A 22097-nucleotide genomic window follows, 5' to 3' on the forward strand; every position below is an offset into this window, starting at 1 on the left:
AAACAAAAGAAACTGTTGCCAGTGTGCAGCCACCTGATCTGCCAAAACGTGAAGTGAAACTCGAAACAAAGTCTGAGACGATTGCCAAAAAGGGGGAAGGGCAAAGAGTGCCCCAACGTTGCCCAGCAGAATCGACATCACTGCTGACCGAGTTGAAATCTGCTTTGCAGATACCAGCAAAACCAAATCGTGTACCCCTTTTTCTCCCACCAGCACTTGCCAGCACGCCAAAGACCGAATCTGCATCATTGGCGCAGCGCACACCAGCACTTGCAGAAGCGCCACAGGCTGACTTCAAGCCTGAATCTGAAAGTGCACCGGCACTGTTCACGGATCATACGATACCAGGAGCAAGGCGATACAACCTGCGGCCTCGGAAGACAAAGTGATCCGCATTCTTTTTCTTTTGGTGTTTGTCAACCTCTGGTTCAGCTCATGGACGGAGAAGGAACCAGGGGTGTAGAGGAGAGAAGCGTGAGAATTGTGCAAGTTGGACAATTCAAGACTCGCGGCTCCTCAGTGCGATCATAAAAGTACATGTGTCTGGAACCAGAGCGGACAAGCTGGGCGCACATGATACTGAGGCGAAAACTGATCCAAGGTCCTCTGAGCAGTATAAGAAGGGACAAGTGACCTCGCCTAAAAACGAATAATCGAATCCAGGCTAAAAAAAAAAGACAGGCAAAACTGAATTGTGAGAAATCCATTGAACTTATAGACATCAGAGCAAACGCGACGAAGAGAGAGATCCACAATGAACTGTGATAAGGAAGGAGGACGATGAGAAACATGCCGGGACCGGTTCCAGCCTCCTACTGCACCACCACTGCTGAAAATGAGTCAGTTATAAAGACTATAAGTTTAAGAAAAACGCATGGTAAAACAAATTGTATGCTGACACTAACGATAATAATGTGCTTTATGAGCGTGGTAGCACCAATATCGACAGCCCTAATATTATGGTGGGTAGAAACAATACACCCATTAGAAATGTTTATACCAATAATTAATATATCCACTACTGAAAGCCCGGTTCAGGTGATCACTTATACCCTACCCCCAATGGAAGAAAAACACAGGGAAGGTTTTACGAATAACACCTTACTACTGATAATGAACATGACACATGCAATCCTGAAGAAAACAAACTGCTGGGTATGTGCCCATTTACCACAGCATGCTGGGAAAGGAATAGGGTGGTATGTGCAGCCATTACAATTAAGTTCTGCATGTGCATCTTTAGGTGAAATGTTCTATGGGAAGTGGAATAAGAGTAATACGGGTCAATTGGACAGAACCAACATGAATGAGTTTGAGGAGATAATAATGAAAACTGTGGGTGGTTCTGTTTTCCATAAAGCACAAGTAATAGCCCCAGAGCCCACGAGGATAAGCACACGAAAGATAACACGACAAAATAGACGAGATAGATTGTCCCCGCCAGAAAAAACATCTGTAATGACGTTTCGTGTAAGAACAGAAGGGAACAAAGATGCGATTTCCCCCATCTTACACTGTGAATTATAGCCCAAGAACTGTCCCTTTCTTTTTTAGGCAAAAAGGATCTTTTTCAGTCGGAACATATACTGGTTGTATGAATACAGTGGTACTAAAATGGGAAATAGAACCAGTATACGTAGGTGATCCAGATTATTTTATATGTGGAGAGAAAGCATACCCTTGGTTGCCCAGAAACTGGGGAGGTACATGTTATCTCGGGCTATTGTTCCCAGGAGTATTCCTCTTGGAAACAGCAGCCATGGCCAAATTATCCAGAACTAGAGTCAAAAGGACTGATGAAGGTGTTTTAATAGCAACTCATGTAGCGAAATCATTCATTCCATTTTTAGGACAGATAGTGAACTCCTATAATATAAGGCAACTGTCCAGAATCCTAAAAGCTACAATAAACACAACAGATATATTATTTAACATGACGTTGGAAGAAAGAGGAATCGGGTTAATGACGCTGCAAAATAGAATGGCTCTCGATGTAATCCTGGTTGATCGTGGGGGAATTTGCAAAATAGTGGGATCAGCATGTTGCGTTTATGTCGACTATTCCCCCACGATCTTTGAAGCAATAAAGAAAATGCACGTTCTAAGCTCTGAACTCCCCACGGGAGAAGGGAGCTGGGGAATAGGATCTTGGTTTTGGGGAATATTACGATCTTGGGGATGGAAGCTGATCTCAATATTAGTAGTGGTCTTTGGAATATTCCTAACGGTTTGTTGTTGTATACATTTTTTTTTTTTTTTACTTTGTTTTTATTGACATTGTACAGATAAGGGAGGGTGCACGAGCAGTCCCTGCCAACAATACAATAAGCAAACATAAATGTCAGTATTTTTATATTTTATTCTCCTCCTTCCTCCCTCCTCCCCCACCCCTTCCCCAACTTTTCAACATAACAAGTTTTAAGGTTTTGCAGGTTATAGAAGCTGCAGAGAGAACGTTCAAACATCATTGTGTTATTTGTCATACACGTTGACATAATGGGGTCGGATTGGTTCCAAGCAGTCTGAAGGCCGAACTTGGTGCCTGGGGCCGGTGGTGGGATGAGTAAAATGGATATGTAATAGGTTGTGTTTTACAGACTCATCGAAATGCAGTCATCATGAAGGAGAACTGCTGTTCATTCTTGCGCAAATTCCGACACAGTATCATTTTTTATTGCTGTAAGCTTTTCATAGGTGAAAATCTACCTTAATTTGCAAAGCCACTCCTCCTTGAACGGCGCTAGAGCGCTTTTCCACTTTTGGGCCAGTGCTAACTTCCCCGCCCTCAACATGGCCTTCTATGACCCTCGGGAATGTGTTCTGTTCAGTCTCCGGCATGGGAGTACCCAGGAGGATTTCCAGTGGGAGTTGAGACGGGCAATACCCTTGTATATCCTTAATCCACCTGAGCAGTTCCGACCAGTACACCTGAATGACCGGACAACCCCACCACATATGGAACCATGTGCCCCTTTGTTGACACTTCCTAGGGCAGAAGGGGGATACCTCTTCAAACATTTTGGACAGGGTGGACGGGGGGCGGTGCCATGAATGGAGTATCTTGAAGCTATGTTCCATGGCAGCGGGATACAGTGAACCCGTGAATATAGATTTGAAAATTGCCCTCCATGTTTGGTCATCCAGCGTCATACCCAGCCTTTCTTCCCATATTCGTTTAAAGGGTTGTCTACCCTCCAAGTTAGCCGTTATATCAATGTGCTATAAAACTTAGATAGGGAGCCCTTCCGGGAGATGCTTTTGGCTAGGACATTTTCAAAAGGGGTGAGGGGACGTTTAAAGTTGTCAGTCCATCCCTTCAAGCGCAAATATTCGAAGATTGAGGGTGGATTGTCGCCCAGTGCCTCAGTCAGTTGATCGTATTCTATGAAGCCCTCTTCGCGAGAGAGTTGGGCAATCCTCTCCAAACCCATGTCTGACCATGCTTGGGTATCTCGGAAGCCTCTGGTGTCTAGGTTGACGGGGGGCCCCGCAGTGATGTTAAAGGGGACGGCCAAGATGACAGCATTTTGTTATCTTTATTCGGTTTCCAGGATGCCCAGAGGACCGCTAAAGTAGGGTGCGTTCTGAGTTGGGAGGGGAGAGCTTTAGGTGGGGCCCATAATAGGTCTCTAACTTTTTTCGGGTAGGTGTGGGTGTCCTCAATGTATGTCCAGTAGGTCCTCATGTCATCTCTCATGTGCTCCAGCATCACCCGGAGTTGGGCTGCTTTGTGGTATAGTCTAAAGTCTGGGAGGCCGAATCCGCCGTGAGACTTTGGAAGGTTCAGGGTAGAGAACTTGACTCTTGCTCTTTTTCCGTCCCATATAAACTGAAGGACTCGGGACTGCAAAACTTTGAAGAAAGCATCGGGGATCTCCACGGGGAGGGCTGCAAAGAGGTGCAGTAGGCGGGGTACATTTTAACCGTAACCATACGCCCGAACCAAGAGAGTGTAAGAGGCGCCCATCGTTTGAGGTCGCTGCTAATCTTAGCCAAAATCCCCGGGAAGTTGCACTGGTAGAGCTGTGAAAGGTCCCTAGGAATGCAAGTGCCCAGGTACTTAGTGGATACTCACTCTATTCTTACTCCCAGTATTTCATAGTTACCCCCAATATCGTGGTCCCCGGGACCCATAGGCATAATACTAGACTTGGACGTGTTTACTTTAACCCCCGAAAAGGCACCATAGTAGTTTATAAGATCAAACAATCTGGGTAGAGAGACCTGGAGGTTGGTCAGGTAGCCCAAGATATCATCTGCAAACAGGGAAAGTTTGAAGTCGCACTCGTCACAGCTTATCCCTGTGATTTCTTGGTCAGCCCTGATTGCTGTGGCCAGGGGTTCCATTGCCAAAGCATATAAGAGGGGTGACGGTCAAAGGCCTTTTCAGAGTCTAACGAAAGCAAATAGCCCTCCACCCCCTGCCTCGAAGCCTCGTACATGAGGTCCAGGGTCTTCCGTATATTGTCCGAACCCTGGCGTCCTGGAATAAAGCCTACCTGATCTCCATGTACTAGGGAGGGGAGGAGTTTCGCCAGTCTATTTGCTAAAAGTTTGGCCAAGATCTTAACGTCAACGTTGAGAAGGGATATAGGGCGATATGATTGACACTGGGAGGGATCCTTCCCCTCTTTGGGGAGTACTACTATCAGCGCGGACATCATTGAGGGTGGGAGGGAGCCCTGTTCCAGTGCTGAGTTGAACATCTTGGCCATAAACGGGGCTAGTGTTGACTGATGGGTCTTGTAAAACTTGACTGTATACCCATCATCCCCTGGGGCTGTTCCACTCTTCAAAGAGCATGTGGTGGCTATTATCTCCTGCGGGGTTACGGGGAGTTCTAGTATATTTGCTTTCTCGGGTGAGAGGCCGGGAATCGGGAGGGAGTCCAGGAAGTTGTCAATCTATGTTCCGTCCCCTGCGTATTCTGAGCAATACAGGTGCTCATAGTATTGCCGGAATTGTTCAGCTATTTTACTGTCTCTTACCGTCGATTCCCCTTCAGGGGAATGGATGGAATTCACCCTCCTACTATTTCTGAGCTCGCGAAGCTTCCAAGCCAATATCTTATCTGCTTTTTCCATGTATTTTTGTTTCAGGAAGGAGAGCTTCCTTTCCGTTTGTCCCACCTGGAGGTCTGCCAACTTTGAGTGCAGCCTTTGGAGCTCCTCCCACTTTCCGGGGAACATCTGCGTTTTCAATTTCCCCCCTGGTTGGATAGCATCTATTTTTTCCCTCAATGCTTTCTCCTCATGGCCTCTCTCCCTCTTTTTCCTCGAACCTGTCTCGATAAGAATGCCCCTGGTGGTTGCCTTGAATGCCTCCCAGACTCCCATGACACCGACCTCCCCATTGTCATTTATGGTGAAGTACTCTTCTATGGCCGTTAGGAGAGATTGGCGTACTTCCTTATCGTTCAGAAGGAGGTCATTGCACCTCCACAGGGACCCGGATACAGGGGCGGGGGGGAATGCCCATTTTTATTCTAACCAAGTCGTGGTCCGTCCATGGAACAACCTCCACCCCCGAGTCTGTGACCTCTCCCCGAAGCGTGGAGTCAACCAGGATATAATCAATACGGGAAAATGTAGCATGTGGCTTTGAGAAAAAGGTGAAGTCAGGATCACGGCCTTGCTTAGTGGAGTGTCGCTCAAGCCCAGTTCCCCGTTAACTTCTTGGAAGACTTCAGCCAATTTCTTATGGAGTCGCAGGTTAGGACATGGATTGACCGACCTATCTCGTTCGGGGCAGAGAACCATGTTGAAATCCCCACCCACCAATAGAGTGCCCTCGGAAAATGCTATGATTTTCTCTTTCATCCCTTCCCAGAAGCCATCCTGCGCCTCATTTGGGGCATATACACAAACCAAGGTAAACAACCGGCCCCTCACCTCCCCCTTGACCATGATATATCGTCGTTCCGGGTCAGACCTCTGAGCTTTGAACACAAAATGGGCCCCGGGAGACTCCGGAAACTCAGCGTTTCTTTGCATGAAAGGATGCTACATACACCTGGTCAATGTTTTTATCCCTTAGCTTTGGTTCTTTGCCCCGGACCCAATGTGTTTCTTGTACGAATAGGAAATTGAGCCGGAGCCTTAAATTCTCTCACCAACAACGACCTCTTAGTAGGAGAGTTGAGCCCCCGTACGTTTAACGACCCCACTGTCAAAAATTGGAATGGATCATCCATCATAGCGATGGTAAAGGCTCATGGCTCCCTCCGTGGAGCAACAAATTACAGTGCTCCCGCAATACTTCTGCACCCTGCTGCAGACAAAAAACAATTCTAAAGTTACAGAATAAACCAGAAAACTTGGCTTGTCGCAACTAAATCCCCAAAGAACAAACCCCCACTTTTCCCTCCACCCTCCCCCCTGAACGCCTGGTAATCCAGCGGCTTCATCCTGTCGCTGAGCCAGGCCACCATTGTCTCCCGCCTCCGGGCTCTTGAACTCTTCAAAAACAACAACCTGACCCCCCCCGACCCCCCTGTCGCCTTCAGATAATGAACATTTACAGTGCTTCCCCATTCGGAGTCATGTACAAACTTGGTCATGAAGCTTCCTGGGGCACCTCAAGTGTTAGGCTGGCCAGGGGATATCGGAGCCACTCTTCTAAATTTCCTGTGGCCTCGAACTTTACGCCTCTTCTGTGGAGCCTTTTGTCCCCCCGGGGCCAACCGGAGCTCTCTCGCGCTCTTGCTCTCCCACCTCCATGTTTGGTTCATCCATAAATTCCCCCGACACCCTACGAATATCATCCTCCGTGACCAGGGCGTACTTGTATCCTTCCAGCTCGGAGAGTGAAAATGGGTATCCCCACCTGTATTGGATCCCCTTGGCCTGGAGCATTTTCGTCAGCGGTGAGCAGAGTCGACGTCTTGCCAGGGTAAAGGCGGACAGATCTTGATACACCGAGATCCGGGCCCCCTCCCAATCAACCGGACCCCTTTTGCATGCTAGTTCAAGGATTTTGCTTTTCTCTGTGAAATAGTGGAATCGTACGAGAATGGATCTGGGGCCTCTGTTGGCTGCACCCGCTATATGAGCTCTGTCAATAGTTGGTTCAGTCGTGTTTGCGTCTTCGAAAAGTGATCCCACCACAGCATTAACAGCTTTGATAATGTCTGTTTGTGTTTCACCCTCACGCTCGGGGAAGCCCAAAAAACGCAGGTTACAGCGGCGTTCCCTATTCTCTAAGTCGAGCTTTAGGGAGCATTTCTCTTCCCTCCTCTCGAGCTCCGATAGGCGCATGTCGAATTGCGTCTCAAAAATGTCATTCGAGGCCCTGTTTTTGAGCGTTTGGACCCTGTCCTCTATATTATCCACCTTTTTGTCCAGGGTGTCCAGCCGTACCGCTATGTCCGCTCTGAAGCCCCTGATTTCCTCCAGGAGGGCAGCCATGCCTTTGGTGACTGTGCTAGTATCAGATAGTTCCTGATACGTCGGGGCCGCCATCACAGGGCGAGTTGGTGAGCCTGGGGGCAAGCGTCGAAATCTTTGCAGGGATTCCTTCCAGTTCATAGGCCCCCACAGACCATCTCCACGAGATCTCCACCTGAATGCCCCTGGTCTAGTGGGCAGCGCCGCCGGGTCACCAAACAACACTAAAGGGAGGGCAGCGAGGGGACTTCCCTGCATGCAGCCCCAACGTTGTACTCACTGTTAGGGCGGGGGGTTGCCCCAGCCGAATCGCCAGGCCCAGTTGTAAATCGGGTCGCCTCTGCACAAGCGGTCGTTGTGGTCACTGTTGGGGTCAGACAATAAATGCTGCAGTTAGCCCAGGGGAGGATCCCTTTGCCCATGATGCTGTTTGTTGATTTGGGGCACCCTCACCCGTGGGGGCCACAGAGCTCTTGTCGCACGTCTCCTAAGCTTTGTGGGATCCAGGGAAGGCCCGATTGGGAGGGGGGGGTGGAGGGACTGTTGTGGGCACCTCTGCGAGGGGGGGGGGCGCCAGCTCTCTCGCTCCACCGGTGGGGGCCTCTGCTCTTGGAGGCCCCCGATGAAGACTGGCCCCGCAGGTGGTAAGGGGGCCAAAGATCTTGATGGGGCAGACCGCGCCTCCTGTGTGCGCTCCTGCGCGAGCTCCACGGTCCGCCGGCACGCAGCCACAGAAGGGCTCCAGGAGGGGAAAACAGCCCGGAGCACTGTGTGGCCTCGCCCGGGCTCAGATGGGCTCGGAAACCCCCACAGCGAAGTCCAGGGGGGGGGGGGTGCACCTCCGCGCCGTCCGGCGGTGTTGTGGGTCTCACATAGGCCGCGGCTCGCCAGTGCTTCATGCGGGGCAGCGGCGCTGGAAGAGGCGGTGCTCACTCTCACTCCCGGTACAGAGCAGCTAACCGCCGGAGGCGCTGTGTGGTCCCGCTCGGGTTCCAGGGGATGAGTGATCTGCCGCAGTGAAGTTCGGTGTGGCGGGGGGCCGCTCCCGTGGGCCCCACCTGAGCCGTGGCTCTCCGTTACTTCCTGCGGAGCCGCGGCGCTGGGGGAGGTGGGACTCTCTCCCTTCTGGCTCCAGAGGACCAGAACTCGGCCAAAACTCCCCGTCGGGAGACCGGAGTGGGGGCGCTCGGGTGCCCCGAGTCGTCAGAAGGCTGCGGTGAGGTTCGGCACTTCACTCCTGAGGGTCTGGGGGGGGCTCAGGTCCCGCTGACGGCGCCCTTCGGAGGAGACGAGTGCAGATGCGTCAGTGCATCTCTGCCTGTATACATTGTTTACCCATAGTTTGTGCAGAGGTAACAGAGGGATGTACGGAAGAATGCATGCAAATGATAACAAAGAAAAAAGAACCTCATGATCGAACTAGCCCAGACCCAGATGAGATGAGTAATGAAAGAGTTGATGGCAATAGATATTAATGAAGACAATGATGACTACGATAGCATGCGAGACTCAGACATAAGTACTTCAGATTCATCATCACTAGAGGAGGTTTCAATAAATAGATGAGACGTTTGGCATATGGCCAAAGGAGGGTTTGTCAGTCTAGAAATCTAATTTGAGACCCCAAACGCATTTTGGTGGCCGTGGGCCAACCGTCTCATGCACGATACGACAGAATATAGGTTTTTGAGTTTTCCAATTAACGGCCATTTTGATGTAACAAGAATCGCCATTTTGTTTTCTAATTATTGCTCATTGCTTTCTGTTCCTATTGCTTCGCAGTATATTTTCCGCTTAGACTGTTCGACTGTGGAACATTGTTGTCTGTATATGAAGAGGACAAGGCCACAGGGCTGAGAGGATAACGAGTTCCGCTGAAACACAAACGTAGGCAGCGCCAGGAAGAATGCCCGGCTCCCTCCTTAATGTAGCCTTGAAGCAGAGCCGCAGAGCATTTAATCATTTCACAGCTGCCAGCCAGTCTCGTTATATGGTAGAATATGTTAGAATAATACCGCTAAAGGCTTGAATTATGCTTTTCTAACGGCCCCCCTTCGCTGAGCCCGCTAAGAGCATGTCGGCTCCCAGGACACGAATAGCACCTGATAGATAGCAAGGTCTGGAATGCAACTCCCTCTGTATGTAGTTCGCTTCCAAGAACAGAAGTGCCATGTTCTATTCAATAACCGAAAGATGCCTACGCACTCACAATTTGCAAATTGTTACTAGAATAGATGTTTGAAGGTGTCCTAGTGGTCGGAGATGTCCATCATCACACCAAGTTCAAAGAAACCCAATGAAGCTGCAGATGGGATACTCGATGCTCTTGGTACGCAGGGGTTATCTAATATTACTAGGTTGGACATTGGTCTAGAGGATATTTTTATGAAAGATTGGTTACCCAATAATCATGACTTGGCGTCACAGGAAAAATGACAAGATCCTGATTTGACAAGTAGTGCCTAGCTCTTAGGTACAGGTAACTCTTCAATAAATGTTTTATTTGATTTCTTGCGTCCAGGAGGAGTCTCGTTTCTCTCTCCCACAAACTGGTATAGTTGGTGTCCCAGCGACAGGAAGTTGACACTGATTAAAAAAAGTTTGAGGTTTTGACTTTTCCAGTTTGCTTTGGAAGACCAGAATGTCTTCAACCATATAAAACATTCAGGATCAATCTGTCATGAAATGGCAAGAAGGTTGGCATACATATCCATACAGATGTACTCTGTCCTACGGAATGGCATTGGGCCTCCATTAGCAGAAGGTGGCGGCTGCCCTTAATATTTTTCAATTAGATGAAAAAACCGAGCAGACGTTAGAGTAAGGAGTTCTTACCAATGCATTTACCAATAGTTTTGACAGAAAACCTCAGATGCTGGCCTAGTAGATTTGTGAAAACCACGTGTGCATTTGGCCATTATTCAGGAGTAGAAGCCAATGTTTGCTTTCTTGGGGATAGAAGCTGTATCGCAGAAGTACTTTGGTCTTTGTTCCCAACCCCCATATAGCTTTTTGTCTGCAGTCCTAATTGAAGCCTACCAGGCCCGCTCCTGGTTTCAGCCTACTAATGCGGTCCATGCACGAACGGTCTACTGGTGGATTGGGTGGGGGGCCTGGGGGAGACGCGTGGTGAAGGGTATTGTACCATTTCAGTCTTCATTATTCACATGTTGTGTAATTTGTATTCTCATCTGGTTATTCAGGTTTATTTTTTGTTTTTTTACATTTAGCTCATCTGTTTTTATTTTCTGATTAAGCTTTTCATTTTTCTTTTAGATGTTCTAATGAATCCTATTTTGGTTAAGGTTATGGGTTTAATTAGGAACTAGTTTGATGTGCGGGTAGCCATACCTTAGCCTTAATGGAATATTTTTGTCATGGTAAAGTCACATTAGCCATTGGAGGTGGGGTTTTAAAAATGTGCATTTGTGTACACATTTTTGAGCAAGCGTTACTCACAATTTTAATGTAAAGGTCTGAACCTTACGACATTTAATGATCAGTACAGGGAGATTATACTGATCAGAAAAGGATATTTATTGTAAAAAAGCAAAATGGTATCTACCCCAATTTAGCTTTGGCACTGCTTGTTTTACTATACTATGCCACCAAAAACACTGCTACTCGGATGAAATTACCGAGACGTTTTGCTTTCTTGTCTATTGATCTAGCTTGTTCTGGACGCAGTGCTTGAGCTTCTATTTTAGCCTTTGACCATAGTGTCATTGTCTGCCTTCTGTGCTATTGGGTAACGGGTATCTTCTTAAAATGAGAATTGAGACTGCTTATGCTTCTAAATTTCTATGTGTATATTTTTCCTTCAGCACCTTGCCGCTTGACTCTTGACCCTGAAACTGCGCACTCTGCCCTCGTCCTCTCTGAAGACCGCACCAGTGTACAGTGCAGTAGCGTAGACCGGCGGTTGCCTCCCCACCCCAAGCGGTTTCTGAAGTCTCTGGCTGTCCTTGGATCCGAAGGCTTCACCTCTGGCAGACACTACTGGGAGGTGGATGTGGGGAAAGCGTCTGCATGGGTTCTTGGTGTGGCTGAAGAGTCCATAAGTAGGCAAGGCAATGTAGAACTGATACCTTGGAACGGGGTTTGGGCCATACAGCGCAAAGGAGGAGACACGTATGAAGCACTAGAAAGGAAACCCAGGACTCTTTCTCTAACATCCATGCCACAGAGGATTGGAGTGTACGTTGACACGAAGGAGAAACAAATTTCCTTTTACAACGCCGATGACATGTGCCATATGCACACTTTTCACTTCTTCCGTTCTGTGGAACTCTTTCCTTATTTCTGCCATTGCGCTAATACTTCTAAAGAAAAACCTGCGATACTCACCATCTGCTATTAATATTTGCAAAGGCCGCTTCTGCAGTGTACTGTATCCACAAGAGAACACCCAAGGCAGAGCAAAATATGACTGCACTGTTCAAAGTTCTTTCATAGGTTGATTACTTCAAATGTTGTTCTTATTTACTCACGTTTAATGAGTGGAAAAAGGTACTTGTGTATGCTAAAATAGTTTCTCTGTAAATTTGAAATCTGCATTTATTTTTAATTGAACTTGTTTTTTCTTTTCTTCCTCAAAGCGCCAAATTGGCAGGTACTTTTATAAGGATCCGGTCATAGAAAACTTCAGTTTTCTCGAATTTCATAAACACTCCTCACTGTTCTTTTGCACGTTGTTTCGAGTTATCCCTGATTTGAGGGATTACTGTTGGTGCCTTTTTGTGACCATATATTTTTAAAATGGCATTTCATATGGGAGAACACCTATGCATGGCTGTACATTTTTGAAGATGTGTGGATTCTCTTGATGATGAAACCAAACGTGATATTTAAATTAATTTATTTTCTATGAATTATTTTCTATGAATTAACCAATGGACAGGTTGTGCTTGCTTGTGTGGTGTCCCTTTCTAGATTTAGTCTGCCCATGTTTTCGGAGTCGAGGCTATATAAAAATGGCAGCCAGTGAGATAAGAACGTAGAAATTCCTTTTTTTTTTGTTTTAAAAAAAAAAGCCACTTGTTGCTGTAGTACAATTACATTTACTTGGAGAGACCCCTTCACTTATGTAGCATGTAATAAAACTTTGATTCACTTGTTTTGGTGAATATGCTTCTTGCACGAAGCATGTTTTTGAGAAGGTTAGATTTGCCTGGGAGTTTCTATTTTAATTCACACAATCGGACAATATTTAAAACTGAAAAGTTTATCGCTAACTCATTTCAGTGCCTCACAATTTTGCTCTTTTTTGATGGTTGTGGTTTAGTAAAGTGCACATATCCATCTGAGGAGGATTTCTTTCAAAAGCAAAGTCCCCTCTGGTGACCTTACTAGGTGAATCCTTAACTAAACTGGCCATGCTTGGGACGCTCCCCATCTCCTTTAATAATTATGCTGCAGCAACAAAGACACGAGTTTTGTACAACACATTTACATTTAAAAATATTTAGATCAGGTTGACCTTGATATTCTCTGGGCGCTGTCGAACCATCAAGCTTGTTGGCTTCTGGGATCTTTGACACCCCTCAGTGGTGGATATAACAAGTTTCTCTGTAAATCCACCCTCCAGTGTTCTTTAGTATTTGGTGGATCTCCTAGGGAAAATACCATTAAGCGAACTATTGACAGAATGTTGACCAACCTGCAAGTTGATCGAATGCGGGTAACACTAGCATTTTATTTATTTAAGTTTATATTTTTGTTGTATGTCTTGTCTCTGCCTTGTGTGGTATTTATTTTAATATTTAAGTGGTTTGCTAATTAAAGAGTATTTATTTGCACAAATGAAGTTAGACTTTTTATTTCATGGATTTAATGCAAAGTGCTGGAATTGCAAACACCATCAAACGGTTGATTGTCACCAGGTTTCAACCTTCTCATTTCAGTACTAGCTTCTGTGGTTACAAGGGTGTATTTACAGTGGGGAGTGAAGAGCGGAATGCAACTTCTCAGTTTTGACTTGGATATTGCTTGCATTATACATGTCTGCCAAATAACCATTTTTTATTTATTTTGGTTCATGGTTTCCTAGAAAAGTGGTTTTCCCCCTTACCTTGTCCTTCTAAAAGAAGCTGCACAGTTAGTGCAATCGCTGAAAGGCCTGCCTTTTGTGATTTCTGCTGGTCCAAATTGTTTCGTGCCCTGGTACATGGCGAGGTTCAAAAGTAAAATGCATTAAGATTGAGAGCCAAAATAGTTTTTTGCCCAGGTTGGCCCATCTTCACACACAAGCACTACAACTTCGACATCCATTGCAAAACGTATTTAACTTGAAGGTACACCCCGGCACGCTTACACCAGGAAAAAATACAGCCCACTGGGAAATAAGGCCCAAGACACTCTTGCAAGGTTAAGCCGCATTTATTTCTACAAAAATAGGAATGCATCAGCAAAGAACTTCGCTGCCACAGAACGTTCTGAGGTCTGTTGGCATGTGCCGTACATTATAAGCACAAACCGTGTCACTAATAACGTCATCATATATAGTGCAATTATACAATACGGATTGACAGAGGCCTATAGCAGTAGGGCCGGCTCCATATAGGATGCCAGGCCATTGGTTCGTCTTCATCTGTTAATCCTTGTTCACGTGGGTGCAGCTGGTCTTGTCTTCCACTGTGAGTTGACGTAACAATCAATTAGCTACTTTAACACACAATGTTATTCTTCTAATTGTAACCATGCACCTGGCGGATACAGGGATGGGCTCGAGGGAGAGCGAGGTCACACTAACTCACGCACTTCACCCGTTCCCAGACAGATCAGCAACCCCCAAGGTCCTGCACCTCAGTTTTGAGCTATAATTCTGATGTCACCCTGCACCTCGCTGCACAAATCATGCGACCCATTACTTAAGGCACGATAGCCTGGCCCTCTGAGCTTAATGATCGATCGAGGGGTGTAAAAGTTATTATGGTTTGGATGGTACCGTGGCATGTGTGTGCCACAGAATGAACGTGTGGCAAAGCTGTATTTCTCAGGTGGGGATTGTTGGGGGCAGGAGGGCCTTGCTACCTGATCTGTGCGATGGTACTGCCAAGAGGCGCTCTGCACCCTTCTCACGACCTTGCAGGGCGCATTCTTCCCAGGCACAAGGGCCTTTAACCTTCTGAACAATGGAGAAGGTTGTGGATCTCTGAACAATGGAGAAGGTTGTGGATCTCTGACATGGCCAGGTTTGGGGGTGCTGTTCGCTCTAATGCAAGCGGCCTAATACTGTTTGCCACGCTCGAGCCTACCTTCTAAGATGGCTGCCACTTGCCAAGTTGGCGTTTCCACCTGCATCTAACATATAGCTTGGACTGCATGCACTAGGGTGATTGCACATTCTCCTCTACGTGCATTCCCCCCCCCCTGGTCCTTGGATGTGCTCTATTAGCATCTAGTTCTTGTTTGGTATTGCCTAGGAGGGGTGGGAAGACCCTCTCTCCTTCCCAACATTCCCTCCTTTTGTTGATCCCAAAATAAAAAAACTCCCCCTGCAGTGTCTATGGCATGTTCCCCCGCCCCCTGCACCCTATCCAACCTTTCAGCTTCCAGGTATGGTGATGACCTGTATTTTGGAACCCACTCTCTGCAAACCGCTTGTAAACTTGCCCCGAATTTGGCATATTCCTTTGGGGAACATGTCATGTAAATACAACCCGCATCCCCTGCTGAATTTATCCAATGCTCTGTAATTTTTGGGGTGTGGGTGTGGTAACTGTGCCGCATGGTTCTAAGGGGTGGTAGATCTCTACCATGCAGTGTTTGTTTGGGTCGTCTGTTTGGGCACTGTTCTCTTTGGTACCGCAAAGTGCTTTGGGTGCCCCTCCCTCCAAATTTAGACAATTATCATTGCGCTCCTTGGCACTGCTTTGGCTCAACATTGGAGTCCTATTTGGCACATGCAAAAAATGACCAAAATAAAGATGACGGGTACCAGCATCTTTACAATTGTTCCCAGCCAGGATGGAGTCCAAGAAAAGGTGAGTTCAAACCACTTAATCTTGTATCCGAGCTGTTTTCGTCATGTGCACTCCCATCTGGATCAACAGGTTCAAGCCTCAGGTTGTCTGCATGGAAACTGCTCTTGAGCCTACATAGCACAAGATGTACTAGGCATTGCGTCTCTAGAATTGCTACTTCCTGTGGCACTAGGACCTTCGGTGCCCCTGACGCATGCAGTATCAACAAACACTTACCAGCTACCATTCACTTTATTTCTCCCCGCTGAGCATGTGTGTGTATACAAACTGTTGGACATTTTTGGGTGACACACATCTTCTATGGCGTCAAGATGAAGCCCATGATAAACATCACACTTTGCCCTTTGTGCTTGTCTCTTTGTGCATTTAGGTGCACCTATAGATCCATTAATCGCATCAGTATTATTTACATCAGTAGGAGTTGTGGTGTTAAAGGCAGTGTAATGTTTGGGGAAACTATGGGGACCTAGCAATATATTCTAATAATCCAGTGCGAGGGGGGTACATTCTTTTTGTGTTGATGCATTAAGTTTGACATTGTAAACCATGCCTGCTTGATTCCTTTTTAGTGGTGCTCAGTTTTGTTTGAACAGACATTTGACCTGTTAACTGTGAAATTGAAATGTCCTCCTCTATGTCCTTTTAATATAAGACGCCTCTAAATATATCCCTAAAACAAACGTTGAAATGGCAAATATACCTGCCATAAATTGCATTGCAAATAGGAGTATGAAAACCTAGGCATAATACTATAATTACAATTGATTTCTAGCATAGAAGTGATTTGAGAGCGCTGGTTCCATCTTCTTGACAACCTGAAAGACAAAATGTATGCACACAAAAAGAGAGACCAATGTGAGGGAGAGGCTCTTTAACAGCTGTGCTTGTGCACGGGTATGGTGTGGGGGCGGGGGTAACAGCTGGCAGTGCAAAGGGAAATGAGGTAGATGCCCACCGCCAGTGTTAACTGCTGGGACAGCGACCGAATGTGCTTTCCGAACATCAGAGGTGAATCCAATAACTAGTCCCTTTACTTTGACTGCAAGGGGAGTTGAACAAATCACCCCGAAAGGTCCACTGAATCTGGAGCCCTTCCACCTGTGGACAAAGGACCACACGCAGACAAATTCTCCTGGCAGAAGTGGCTGGGTGGGTGAGGAAATGGTTGTGGAGTTAGTTGTGGCACGTCTTCTGGTCGGGCTGGTGCAATCTGTCAGATCTGTCACCAGGAAATAGATTGAAATGTGCATGTTAGTGTTGTTAAACCTCTGAATTAGTCTCCTCAAACACCTGCTGCCTTATGCACGTCTGATGTTCTCCTAATAGCTGATATGGTATGTGCAGGCGATGGTCAGTTACAATCTCATGTGGTGACAAGTGGTGGTCCTTGCTGGGCTGTGTTCACACTAAACGGTGCCAATGGCGTGCAATGCACCCAGTTTTTCTTCAATGAGGTGCAAAGCTTGGACAGCTTACTTTAAGGAGTCAATTGATCCTCTCCACAACCATGTTGGCCTGGGGGTGATAAATAGTACACATCCGGTGTTTAATGCCAAGTAGTGCAGTAATCTCCTTAAACCACTCATTGAAAAAGTGTGTGCCATTATCTTACCTTAACACATTAGATGCCCCATTGGGGAACACATAGCGGAACAGGAATTTGGCTGCCCATTTGGCACCAGGATGTGCACAAAGACCAGCTGCCACCCATCATGAGAAGGGGCAGACAACTATGACACTGGGACCCGCTGCACCTCTCACCCATATCGGGGTAGTCCATGTGCATTTTGTGTAATGGTCCAGTAGGGTGGGGCAACTTTCCCCTCGATGTCATGCCTGTGCTGAAGCTCTGACACGTGGTGCATCTAATAACCATGCTTGTTAAATGTTCCTGAATGTTAGGAATGAACCAGTCCTTGTATGTTGGCAGCAATGTGATGTTTGCAGATGTGGTGGAGCTAATTGAACGCTGTTATCAATTTGTGTGGCATTAATGCTTTTCCTGTACATTCCTGCCTCCACAATAAGTCTGTAGGGGACTGCGTGCATCCCATTTTTATCTACAACAGTTTTTCTTTTTCTGGGGCCCTTCCCTGTAACTCAATGACTTGTGCTCTGGGCAGGGCATTGAATGGGACAGGTGGCTGGTCCGCAGCGGGGGTTGTGACAATATTTTCCACCACTGTTGGCACCGGAAGATATGCTGCAATTTTGGCCACTGTCTGCAGTGGTGTTTCCGAGTGACACCTCGCCAGTGTTATTATGGGTGGCACATTTAATAACTGCCACTACAGTAGGCTATAAAGTGCGAAAATTAGCTTGTCTGATAACGCTGCATGCTGTACTGTAGACCCATCTGCCCTACTTTTCCATTGCGATCGACCGGCATGCACTGTTGTAGTGACTTATGCGCGTCTGAACAAATGGTCACGTGGCACCCCTTTGACTGCAGCCCTTCAATGAGTTCTGCTGCCTGTGGTGTATAATGCATAGGTAGTCTTTGTAAGATTGTCTTGTATTCACTGTCCACTAGGCGCACCACCGCTGCACCAGTATGCCTCAGACTTGTGTCCTGGTGGATTGTCGCTGACCCATCAACTAAAAGGACCCCTCCCCGTCCCCTCTAGTGGGATATCTTTTGCTTACAGAATGTCATCCTCCTCTCCCTCGTATGTTAGTCGTTTCTGGCCTAGTGCACATTTCTGTAATGAATGTCGCAGAGTTCACTGTTTTGCATCGTATAATGTATATGTTTGGGCAGGACAAAATGATTTTGTAAGTAGATGCTCTAAGTAGTCAGGGTTGATTTGGACCTTTCTAAAATGGCAAAAAAAGCATGTTCCACGTAGAGTGTGATTGAACAGCCCATTACAATTGTGGAACTTTTTTCAATGGCAAACGCCGCTGCTTCAAGAGCCTGTTCGCAAGTGAACTGCCCTTGCGTTACTGAATCTAACTGCCACTGTAATAGGCTAGTGGCTTGTGGCCCATCTTTGCTGTGTCAGCGCAGCAGTCATGAGCTGGCTATTGGTGTGAGAATAAGTAAAATTCCTGTGTATAGTCTGGGGTTGCCAACACAGGTGATTGATAGGTTATTTATAATGCGCCTATACACAAGTGTTTTTTAAGGCGCAACCAGGGGAAAATCGGGGAGAACAAGACAATTTATTTTACTATGCTTCGTAACATTTAGATTGCAAGTTCACAGAGATGAAGTGCACGGGAGAGGTAGGGGGAGAAGTGCACCCAGTGAAACCGTTCCTTGGGTTAAGTGCAAGGAGGGCAGGGCCTCAAAGGAGAAGATGTTTGGAAGTGCAAGGAAGACCAGGTGCAGTGCAGGTGGGCCCAACGGCAAGTGCTTGTGACTGGGCCATGGGGGAGGGGTGCACATGTCCTTTATGACTCAGCGGGAGCACCAAGCAGCCAGACACATAACTGAACAGGAGGAAGGGAAGGATAGCAAAGGGAAGGCAGAGAGAAAATTAGTTGGGCAAAGGTATCTCGAAGCGCGTCTCCATCGGAACTGGCACGTCGGGCTAAAAGAACGTATAGTGTCCCGACTAGCGGAGCAGGGGAGGTGATGAACCTGTCAGAAGGCAACCATTAGTTGCAGGGACGGTGTCACGTAGGCAGAAGTCCGTATAGAGGAACAAGCATGTCAAATCGCATAGCCTGGTGAAAGCTCATTATGTAGACGTGCTTCGAGATACTACTCTCTCTCACACATGCGCACCATCCTCTCTCCTTGACGGGCATGAGCTTCCTGTTTTGACACACGTTCCTCTTATAGCGCATGCAAGCTGAATCCCTTAGTGACACAGCTCCCACGACCGGAGTAGCTGTTCTCTTCGGTCCTCCTGTCGCGTGCATTGAATAGGTAAGTCCGGTCCTCCTACTGTCAGATTAATTCATTTAGCAATGCGTCTGCACCCCAAGCTTGCGGGTCACCCTGCTGCACATCTCCATTCAGTGAGTTTTTGTAGTTCACTCGCATTTTTGACACTACAGCCTAATATTGGTATGCAGAGTTCTATTCACCTGGCCGATAGGACTTGCCCACCAACTGCCTTCCTACCCCCTGTAGATACACCCTTTTGCTTAAATACCACCCGGCACCGCCATTACCCTACCCTGGCACCAGCACATATTTACACTCGTGCTTTACCTCCACGGCCTCTAGCCGCCGTTTTTAATATCCGAAATATTTCAGTTATGCAGCCCCCGACCTCTGATGTTCACAGACCGCCTCTCCAGCTAATTCAGTGACTGGACAAACTATTTCGAAGACCAAGGCGCCAACTCACTTGCTCATGGTAGGTCGCCCTTTTTGCAGTTTTTAAATTCTATTCCTGGACACCATTCTTAGAACTAACACAGCCCCTTATCACCCATAGGTGGACACCCACGTCTCTACATCGCCCCGACTTTAACCACCTGTCCTGATGACTGTTCGGTAACATCTCAGCAGTGCTGTCCCATCTCATACAGCCACTGCCTCCAGGAATTAAATACCGAACCAGAAACACAAAATTCGTGTGTCGACGATGCTAGACAATGATAAATGTATTGCCATTCCTAACAATACATGTGAAAGACCATGTTAAACTATGTGGAACATATTGTAATTTAAAACAATACAAAAACCTGACACCTTTGGTCACTATGTTTACTAACCCACAAATATTGAGAATTATTTTGTGTTCAGCAATACATTTTTTTCAGCATCAAGGCCCAATGTGTTAAAATGTTCTCTGTTCTTTGTTAATGTTAAATAAAGAAAACCCTTCTCTGTGATATTCTCCGTACCCTTGGGTTTTATTTGTCCTTTTTTGAGCTAGTATTTACCTAGCTCCACTGCAAATTCTGGTGACCCTATGTCACGCCTTTGGTTAGGGTAGCTTTTGACTCACTCGCTCTCTCTAATCCATGCAATTTTGTTGCCAGTCTTTTGTGCTTCTCTGAGGCCCTGTAAGGGTGGCTTTGTGTTTGCAGCGTAATCGTGAATCCATGCCCTGCATTAATTACACAACCTAAGGAACTTCTGCATTTCTTTCACTGTCGTGGGCTGTGGGAGGTGTGCACAGAATCAGCGTGATTGGGTATTATTCATTTGCAGTAATCAACTGCCCTGGATATAAACCTCTTGTAGGCCGTATTGCAGGTTAGCCTTGTCAACCTTGTACTCCTTGCGAGCCAGAATCTGTAAGAGTGCAATTGAGTCTTGTCTGCATTGTCTCTGCATACCATCAGATCGTCCATGTACTGCTTTATCGTACCGGATACTTGAATGTTCCCTAGATCTGTGTGCCATATTCTGTTAAAAATAATGGGACTCTCACAGTACCCCTGAGGTAATCTTGTATGTTCGAACCTCATTTCCCCCATGAGTAAAGGCGGCGAGGTACTGTGAGTCTGGGTGCAATGGTATGGAAAAGAAGGCGTTCTTGAGATCAACCACTGAAAAATGTGTAGCTTCCTTGGGGATGCTACACTGGATTGTGGCTGAGTTGGGAACTACAGGAAATTCTTGCTGTACAATATCCTTTAAGAGGTGCAAATACTGAATCATTCTCCAATTGGCCACCCCACCCCCGTTGCCTTTTTTATACAGTAGATGGTTGTTTTGCACAGGGAGGTAAATGGTACAATTATCCCTTGGTCAGGTAGTGCATTGATGGTGTCCTTAATTCCCTCCTCTGCCTCCATAGAAAGTGGGTATTGCTTCATTCTGGGGTAGTACTGCCCCTGGTTTTAGTGTACTGGGGTCACTCCCTGTAGGAGCCGTACATCATGGGGGTTTGTTGTCCATAGTTTATCAGGCAATTGCTCCAAATCTGCCTCAACAAACTGAGGTGGGGCCACAAGGGCCATCATGATTGAGACACTGAAGTTGTTTATATTGCACCATAATCTCGCAGGGTAGACATATTGCTAGCACAATTGCTTAATCATCTGGCCTGTCAATTCTGCATCAGTCACTTCCTTCAATGGTATTGTTGGGTCAATTCAAAGTACTGTGTGCCACTTGCACCCATGCTGGTCAGTCCCTATAACAATCTTGTACATGCTGCCATTTTAGGGGACACAACAGGATGGAAAATAAAGTCTGTGTGCACGCGCCAAAACCCTTTGCCAATCTGAGGCACTGCCTCTACAAGCACTGTGATTCCATACACAAAAATGTCTGGACCTATGGGGATAACACAAACCACCACCTCTCCTCCCATTGCATGAATAATCAACATTGCTCTGATGGTGCACATCCTTGGCATTGCGCACACTATACCACTGTCTGTGAATGATATTGTCATGTTGAGCTTGCTGAGCAGATACCTGCCCAACAAGTTAACTGGCAAGCTTTTCAGATATAGTAGTGGGGCCTGCACCACCTACCTTCCCCTTATTTTGATGTCAATTTTCAGTGTATGGAACCAGCCCCCCAGAGAAGCCCTGCGTGTCAAGAGTGTGGCCCGATAGCAGGAAGTGTCCCTCACTAATGCATGATTTTGTGGCACCCGTTGTTAAGACGGATTTCTGAACTCTGTCCTGGCGGCGCAGAAGTTCAGAAGGCCAACCTAATTACTTGGAACAGGGTAACCTCTGGACAAGCCAGACCAATCAGGGTAGCAATCGCGGCGGTCAAGACTAGGTCTCAAAAGGGGTGAGGGTGACTGAAAGCCTGCAATGAGCACACAAAGCAAGGACACTTACAAACTACTCCAAACAG

General features: G+C 46.8%; 1 protein-coding gene across 1 annotated transcript in view; it reads left to right on the forward strand.

The window, feature by feature from the left end:
- LOC138580904 (zinc-binding protein A33-like) overlaps nt 1-13187 on the forward strand; it is a 123715-nt gene extending 110528 nt beyond the window's left edge. The window contains exon 6 of the mRNA XM_069651822.1: nt 11210-13187. Within this exon, the coding sequence (XP_069507923.1) occupies nt 11210-11745 (536 nt within the window). The 3' untranslated portion in view covers nt 11746-13187. The remainder of the gene's footprint in view (nt 1-11209) is intronic.
- Nucleotides 13188-22097: the final 8910 nt, after the last annotated feature.

This window comes from Ambystoma mexicanum, chromosome 3p, assembly GCF_040938575.1.
Source record: "Ambystoma mexicanum isolate Mex_15411 chromosome 3p, UKY_AmexF1_1, whole genome shotgun sequence".
NCBI classification, from domain to species: Eukaryota; Metazoa; Chordata; class Amphibia; order Caudata; family Ambystomatidae; genus Ambystoma; species Ambystoma mexicanum.